At 43.0% G+C, this 8,742-nt stretch overlaps 1 protein-coding gene across 1 annotated transcript in view; it reads left to right on the plus strand.

Moving 5' to 3' along the window:
- The window catches only part of LAMB1 (laminin subunit beta 1), a 42,536-nt gene extending 34,471 nt beyond the window's left edge, over window positions 1–8,065 (plus strand). Inside the window, exons 26-33 of the mRNA XM_079304577.1 lie at window positions 870–1,111; window positions 2,539–2,739; window positions 3,125–3,269; window positions 4,005–4,212; window positions 4,376–4,517; window positions 5,344–5,520; window positions 6,718–6,877; window positions 7,753–8,065. Of these exons, the coding sequence (XP_079160703.1) occupies window positions 870–1,111; window positions 2,539–2,739; window positions 3,125–3,269; window positions 4,005–4,212; window positions 4,376–4,517; window positions 5,344–5,520; window positions 6,718–6,877; window positions 7,753–7,889 (1,412 nt within the window). The 3' untranslated portion in view covers window positions 7,890–8,065. The remainder of the gene's footprint in view (window positions 1–869; window positions 1,112–2,538; window positions 2,740–3,124; window positions 3,270–4,004; window positions 4,213–4,375; window positions 4,518–5,343; window positions 5,521–6,717; window positions 6,878–7,752) is intronic.
- Window positions 8,066–8,742: the final 677 nt, after the last annotated feature.

An 8,742-nucleotide genomic window follows, 5' to 3' on the forward strand; every position in this document is an offset into this window, starting at 1 on the left:
CCCCTTTGCTCCCCTCAGTCTGTTAAATTGCTGCTTCTGGGTGAAAAAAAAGAGCTGGCAGTAAAGGGCCCGGTTCTTCTGAGCCACCCAAGCCTTGCAGGTCCATTGGCACACTGATATGGGCCAAGAATCAAAATTTGCTGGAGGAAGAGGAATGTCACCAAATTATTTGAAAATTTGGAAAGCTGATTTCAAAGAAATTTTTCTAATTTTTCTTATAAATTTTCTGGTTTGAAACAAATCTGAGATTGTTTCCAGTGAACATGGGAGATTTCAGAGTGAGGCGAGTAGCATGTACAACAGAGGAGTCCCTGACTTTTGGCATTCTGCAAAGGAAAGCTGCCCCAAGGTACAGAGTACAGCCACCCCCATAGGGTCCCTCACACCACACAAGGCCTCTCCAGGAGTTGTCCAAAATCAACAGTTCCGTAAATCAGCATCTTTCATCAAGCAGTTGTTTCTTAGGAAAAATCTGACCAGTTTCCAAGCAGTGACTCTATAAACCAGACATCTCAGGGCAAGCAGTAAGAATTAATGGGATAAGGGAATCCTTAGAAAACATACTGTTCCCCTAAAAACCTTAAAAGGCCGTATCTCCTTTTGCCCTTAGGGCAAGCAGAATTCAGTCACTAGGGCCAAAGAAAGGCTTAACTTCAAAGTCCAGCTTGACACACTGTCCACCAAGCAAAAAAGCAAATTTTTTTTCTAGAAGAGGCCAAATGCTGTCATCCTTGCAATGACACTGAACACAGCAGCCAGGGCCAGCGTTTCATTTAATGTGGTGTGATATATCACTAACCCTAACATCTGTAATATCCATTACTTTGGGTTACTGCACAGAGTTCTTCAGCTTCCTCTGATTTCTGCAGGAGCCTTGGATAGTATCACCAAGTATTTCCAGATGTCCCTGGAGGCAGAGGAGAGGGTCAATGCCTCCACTGTTGATCCCGACAGCGCCCTGGAGCTGTCAGCGCAAACGCGGCAGGAAGTGGAAGACTTAATCAATGAGAAGGAGGCCCAGTTCAAGGCTAAACAAGAGGAGCAGTCACGCCTGCTGGATGAACTCGCTGGCAAGCTGCAGAGCCTGGATCTGTCTGAGGTGGCTGAGAAGGTACACAGCTGAGAATGGCTGGGATAAAACCCCTAGCAAAAATAGAGTGGGGTGTGTGATGGAGCAATGGGCAGGGACTGTAGGATGTGATAGTGTGAGATATGCGGTTGGTTCATGGAAAATGCACCTTGCTTGGTTGAGGAACACCTTGGTTTTGTGGGCTAGAACTGGGTTGTTTGACTGGTGGGCTCTGACACTACTGGCTTTCAAAGACCAGCCTTTCATGTTGGTCTTCCTCCTGCTCTTCCCAGCCCCAACAGAGCACCTGTTTTTGCATCACTCCTGTTCTAATCCAATGTTCTTTGTTAGGGACAGAGTTCCCATGTGCAGAAAAGCGTGGCAAATCCACTGGGCTGAGAGCCATCATCTTAAGCCTATCCCAAGTTCAGTGCTTGCTTTCCCTGGGCTCCCCTCTTCCCTTCTGCAGCTCCTCTGCCTGTACAGTGCCTGGCCAGGCTGCACTTCTGCTCACACCCACAGGCCTCAGCCCCACTCCAGGCTCATCCTCCTGCTCCAGACAGGGAGCTGGAGCCAAATGGGTATTTTCTCTGTTGAAGGTGCCTGCTCATCTACAAATATGATTAAGGATGGCTTTTTCTTGGGAGAGGCTGGGTGTTCCCTCAGTTTCTCTTTGAAGTTGGCCGGCTGCATTTAGTGAACAATCCCTAAATAACCCTGGGTGAGGGCAATCTGCAGGGCACTGCTCATTAACTCCCCTGGGCAGGCCAGGCCTGTGATAGGGACTGAGTTCTTCACACGCTGATTGTTCCTTGTCCTTTACAACTAGTCATCCCTCCCACTCCCTCAGCCCTCGTTTTTTCTCTGGAGGGAAGAAAGAGACATCTTTTTGTTTAGTTTCCCTTCCCCTACATTCCTGCCCTGACTGTTCTTAAGAACTGAAGTCTTGGGTAGATATTTATCAAGGCAGTAAATACTGAGTTGCTTGGAGGTGTAATCATAAGACACAGACACACACACATCTTTCTGCTTTCTAACTACTGCTGGGTTATGTGCCAAACAGGTAAGAGGGACTCATTTACACTTCACAGGAGACAGTTGCAGCTAACTTGGCTCAGCCCCTAGGTTTTCCCAGGGAGGTTTTTTGGCTGCAAAACCTGAGTTAGTGACTATCATTTGGCAAAAAGAGACTGGGGGCGGGGAAAGAAAAGGTAGAAGAACCTCACAAGAATGGGGAATTTTCTAATTTTCCCTCTAGTTAAACTAACTCATGTGTTATTTATTTACCAAACAATTGACCAAATAGTGGATAATTCTCAATGCAATGTTGCTGACAGAAATAATTTCACCTCTTAAAAAAAAAAGTTTACTCTGAAATTTTGTGGTAGAATAGTGTTTTGTGCCAGCCCCCACGCAGCCTGGCGATGGCAGTCAGGCTGTGAGTGTCCCCCTTGTCCCCTGTGTCTCAGACGTGCGGCGCTGCTCCGGGAGCCTCCTGTGAGTCCCAGTGCGGGGGCTTGACCTGCCGGACCGAGGATGGCAAGAAGAAGTGTGGAGGCCCCGGCTGCGACGGGCTGGTGACTGTAGCTCACAACGCCTGGCAGAAGGCTATGGATTTTGACAGAGACATCCTCAGTGCATTAGCAGAAGTTGAGCAACTCTCCAGAATGGTAATATGCCAAATCAATTGTTAAGATAGTAACAAAGGAAAAAAAAAAAGTCTGTCTGTTGTAGCACATACACTAAATGACACAGTATGTGCTGGTTTTCTGCAGAAAAATACTTCTTTCGAGTTGTGTAATTTCATCATGCTTGTAAATATCTTCAGAAAGGGAGCTTGCTAAAGTGAAGCTTCATGGATAACTAAACATCTGCCTGAGTTGTTTAAACTAGCACTGGTGGTATGGATCAGGGCCAGCTTCCAAGTGTTCTGTGAGTTTTATGAGAAAAAGCATTCCTTGTTACTGTAACTTCTGACTCCAGATTAATTGTTTTAAAACGAGCCCTAAAGCATAAGAAGATAAGCAAGCAAGCCTTTCATTTTCCTCTCTTTAGGTTTCTGAGGCAAAACAGAGAGCAGATGAAGCTAAACAAAATGCACAAGCTGTTTTGCTCAAAACCAATGCTACAAAAGAACAAGTGGACAGAAGCAATGAAGATCTGAGAAATCTTATTAAACAGATTAGAGACTTCCTAATGCGTAAGACTGTTACATTTTAATTATATTTTACTTCTGGGCTTATAAAACTAGCTTTACATCTGTATTATTTTCCAAGGGTTAGTGCAACAGTTGTCATCATTTCCCCACCTTCCCCTAGAAAGAAGGCGTGTATGATGAAATCTGGAAACATGAGAAAAACTAAGACAAAAGCAAGATAATAAGAAAGTGAGAGCAAACTGTGACATGTTCTTGTGTGCATTTCAGCTGAGGTTCTTGTACTGCTGTATTTTGCCAAGTATGTCTGTAAGTTCTGGCTAGAAAGACAAAGTGGTATTACAGGGGAAGTAAGTCAGAAACTGCATTTCTCTCTCTGCAAGGAAGCAGGTAAAGGTCAAATGAGAGCCTTGTTTGCCAGCAGCCCATTCCTTGCCTGTTTGCTCAGGGCTGGGAACACAAATACATCTATGTGAAGCTGCTGGTTTTGTTTCCTGTGGGCTTGGGTTCCCCCCAGCGTGGTGCAGCTGAGCACCAAGATCTTCAAATGGCTTCCAAGAGAGCTGTGCCAGCAGGGCCTCTACACTTGCTGGGCCTCTCCTGAGAGGGAAGTTTCACCTTGGGAAGTAGTTTTAACACCTTGATTTTCCATAAATCTGGGGAAGGAAATTTTCCCATTATTTTCCTTCTTAAGGAAGCAGCTGGACAAGAATTTGACTGTGGAAAGGTGACAGAGGGAAGCTTTTACTCACATCTTTGTCATTTGTGTCCATCTGCTAGAAGACAGTGCTGACCTGGATAGCATTGAGGCAGTGGCTAATGAAGTGCTGAACATGGAGATGCCAAGCACACCCCAACAGCTGCAGGCCCTGACAGAAGATATTCGTGAGCGTGTAGAAAGCCTTTCTGATGTTGAAGTTATTCTGCAGCAGAGTGCTGGAGACATTGCCAGAGCAGAAATGCTACTGGAGGAAGCAAAAAGAGCAAGGTATGCAGCCCTGTTTCATCTCATTGCATCAGAAAATGCAGTTTAACTTTCCCTGATGTAAATTCTCATTCCTTCCTTAAGGGGCAAAACCAGCCTGTTGCAACTGTTCTTTTTCCAGTTTGAAAGTACAAGCATTTTAAGCATTAACAATCTTACTCCACAGCAAAGGTGCAACAGATGTTAAAGTCACTGCAGACATGGTGAAAGCAGCACTGGAAGAAGCTGAAAAAGCTCAAAATGCAGCTGCAAAAGCCATCAAACAAGCTGATGAAGATATTAAAGGAACTCAAGACCTGCTGACTTCAGTGAGTTCTTTATGAGTATTTCTTAAGACAATAGAAACAGCACCAAGTCTGATGCTTAGAAACTGATACAAACCTGTCTAGGGAAAGTTCTCAGGTACTGCAAAGCAAAAGCTACAGTTAAAATGCATCTAAACCATTCCTGCCTTCACATCAACTTTTGAGTGAGTGGGATAGATGCTAGGGGACTATTTGCTCATAAACAAACCAAACCACACAACAACAACAAAACACCAAAAAGCTTTTCCCACCCTGTATTCTGCACCAGCCAAGTTCAATGAGCAGGACTGTAGCCCTCTAAACCAGCAGGTCTGACAAGATCTGTGGCAAGCCATGCTGATCATGGATTGGTGTCCTTAGTGTCATCCATCACTGCAGTACCAGACTAAAACAAACAAATGCTGGATTGAAGAGCCAAGTGCTGCAATCTTGTCAGATAAAGTATTTGCAGACTTCATCTCAAAGCCCTCACAAGACCATAGTGCTATCTATACCTATGAAGCTTGGCCAGTTTAGAAGCTTCACAAGTCCATTACCACATGATAATCAAATGTCTGAAGTTTTGTCAGCAGATTAGTCAACTCTGTGTGTATAATGCAATCAAATAGTTTTTGACCATGTTCCTTAATGCTTTTACAGCCCCATATGTACCCTTCTCAAGCACTGAGCTTTTTCATCTTGACTGCAATGGGCCATTTTTAGCAAAGCTAAAATACTCTTTTTAATCCAGATCCATGGACACAAACTAGTTGAGCATGGTTTATGGAGAAAGTTTAGTACTATATCCATTGTCTTTTGAAAGTCTAACTCTCATTCTTCTTTCTCTCAGATTGAATCTGAAAATGCAGCATCTGCAGAAACACTGAACAATGCTACCTTACGTCTGTTTGAGCTAGAGAAGAGTGTTGAAGACCTTAGGCAAAAGGCTGCTACAAATTCAGGGAATGTAGGAAATATAGAAGACAAAATTATTAGTGCAAAACAAAATGCTGAAGAAGTTAAAAAGGTGAGAAGCTCAGGAACAACCTTAAAGAGAAGCCAGCAAAATACCCCTAGGTTTGGCTAAAGGGAGATCAAAGAATATATGTGATCCATCACATTTATTGTTCATATTCTGGGGGTAGAAAATACTCCAACGTTTATGCTCTTACCAGAAACAGTTACTTTTTTACTTTGGTATCAGATCCTGAGAAAGATGTATTGGGAAGTTTTCAGGTTCTAAAATAACTGCAGGAAACTTGTCAGCCCTTCACAGGTAGGTTTCTGTTCCTCAGCTTTACTATCTGTCACAGGAGAACTGTTTTGGTTTTTTTTCCTACTTGTATAGAATATTTATGATTCTATGACAATAATAGGTTCAGGACAAACAAACCAGAATCTGGCATATACAGAACCAAGCAACAGGGAAAAATAATTATCTTAACATAAAACTGAAGTAATTGCTAAATATCAGAAATGTGAACATGTGGCATTACTCCCAATGTTTGCTACACACTTTTGTAATAGCAAAAGAATGTTCATTAACAAAACAATCAACCAATCTGCCAAAGGAAGTTTCACTGCTCCCATCTTGTCTGTAGTTAGCCTACCAATCTCCAGAGAGCCATTTTCTGACAGGCGAGCTGCATTATCCACCAACTCAGCAATATCCAAACACTAAGTAGTATTTCAGGTGCTGTCAAGTAAACACAAGATAATTCCAGTGCAGCTATGGTTTGTTATCTTGTTCAATGGTTGAATTTAGTTGGGCCACAGGACTTCTTAAACAAAAAGCACAGCTGAGAAAAAACAGCATTTTGACTTTCCCAGTACCTTCACCAACACCAACTGGGCAGCTAGCTCAGTTCTTGTTGCTGAAAGGGTGGCAAGGTAATCTTCCCCAGATGCAGCCACTCAGCCAGGAGTAGTGCCATGTGCAGCTTTCCAGTGGCTCTAGGGGCCACGGCTTCCATCAGTTACAGGACCCTGCAGCTGAATCCCATAAATCTCTGCCAAGTGCCAGTATTGAAGCTGTAAAAATGCCACAGATCTGCAAGTCTTGGACGGGAAGTAGGAAATACCCTGACACTGTTTCTGCTTTTGTTAAGTGCGCTCCCAGTGTAGTCTCCTTGCACCCGGATTAGTAGAGGGCAGGGGCAGGAAAAGCCAACTCCCGCTGAATTGGCTTCGCATGAGCTCCACCTTGTGCTTGAACTCGGAACAGGTCCTCAACGACGAGCTCAGCGGCAAGTACAGAACCGTGGAGGAGCTCATTGCCAAGAAGACAGAGGAGTCGGCCGAGGCCAGGAGGAAAGCAGGCATGCTGCAAGATGAAGCCAAAGCCTTGTTGGCTCAAGCAAACAGCAAACTCCAGCTGCTCAAAGGTAAGGCTGTTCTGAGGAGATAATTTGACACCTTAGAACATGAAGTAATTTCATGCTGTTAATCAGCTATTCATCAGCAGAAGGGGAAAAGGTACTTAGATGTTACTGAGGCTTGATCTGCTTTCTTTATTCTTATGGACATAGTACAATCTTTTGAAGCAAAGATTTCTATAGAATAAGCTGAAACTTGCAGGTAAGACAGACTTCTGGTATGGTACCTCTCACTACCCCCAGAACAGGGGAGGAACAAAGCTACTCTACTCAGGACTAGGACTCATCTGTTCCAGCAAGACCCCCACCTGCAAAGAGTACTCCCTCACCCCACCCTGGAAAGCTCTTAAAACAAAATCAGGACACGGAAGTTCCAGATTAATTTAACATTTACTGTTGACAATGTTGATTCAACCAGGACGGAGCAGTCTGCCCCTTGCTACCAGACACAGAATTAAATTTTCCTTCTGGTTTTGCCAGACCAAGAACTTACTCTTCCTCTCTTTGCTACTCCTGCACAGTCACTGTGACTTGCTGAGTAGTCTTAATTATCACAAGCCAAAACATTTCACTGCTCTGTAAAAGCTATCATAGAGCAAAGAATGAAGATTACTTTAACCCTAAAAATATACTTTTGGATTTTCACCTCTGGAAAATAACTTCCTTATTCCTTTACATCCCTACGTTAAGGAAACAAAAAGATGCCATTCCAGCCTTTGTTGATTTTGGGGGTTGTGTTGTTTGTTTTCAGTTTATTCCACAATCAGAGTCTCTTCCACAATAGAAATAAATTTTAATAGTAGTTTTCCATAACTATAATGATTTATGTGCATTAAAACACCACCTATTAAGCTTGGGTATTTTTTGTCTTCTTTTGCCTACAGATTTGGAAAGTATGTATGAAAACAATCAAAAAGTTCTGGAAGACAAAGCCAAGCAGTTGGTGGAGCTGGAAGCGACAGTTCGCTCCCTCTTACAGACAATCAGCCAGAAGGTTGCTGTTTATAGCACTTGCTTATAAACAGGAGTGGGAAGTGCTTGTGTTCAGGATGGGTTTCACAAGTATTGTATTAGTTCTTTTTGACATTACACTAAGACCTGATAAGGTGAACAGGTTTTATATTGAATTAAAGCCACAGAACCAAAGAAAAGTAACTTTTTGATGCTGAAAATAAACAGTACTTTTGTATCACTGTATGTACCTAGTATGACTCATTAAGTTCCTGCCTATTTTCAGTAGCTGCAATGGTACATCAATTAATCCTTGAGCAAGTCTTGTTCTTAAACTGGTTAGAGTTCTAATAAAATCTTGGCTTGAACAATGTAATTCTAAATAAGGATTCCTATTACTATGAAATACAGTATGGTGACTCTGACCAAGTTACCAGTGAATGAAGAAATACCATCCACATGTAGTTAGTTATGCCACTGTATTCAAAAAGGACTGTGTACCCCCTGCATGATACCCATTTAGGCTTAAGACTACTTTCATGTCACTCACAGTAACTCTTTGTGCCTGACTGTGAGTTAGTGATGTGTTTATCCAGCTGTGTGCTGGACATCTGTCCAGAAGGATCCTGTGAGAGACACTATCAAAAGCTCTGCTGAAATCCAAAAAGGGTACATTAACTGGCTTCCCTTGACCAGCTATATGGGTTATCATGTCATAAAAGGAAATCAGGTTTAATAAGCAGGAATTTCCTCTCATGAAGGCATGCTTGCTGTGACCAATGGCTGCATTGTCTTTCAGATATTTTTTTGATACCTCCCAGAATAATTTTCTCCATAACTCTACCAGGCATTAAAGTGACACTGACAGACCTCTGACTGCAAGTTTCTGGGGTCCCCCTTGCCCTTCTTGAAAACCAGGGACA

This window comes from Erithacus rubecula (genome assembly GCF_903797595.1).
Source record: "Erithacus rubecula genome assembly, chromosome: 4".
NCBI lineage: Eukaryota > Metazoa > Chordata > Aves > Passeriformes > Muscicapidae > Erithacus > Erithacus rubecula.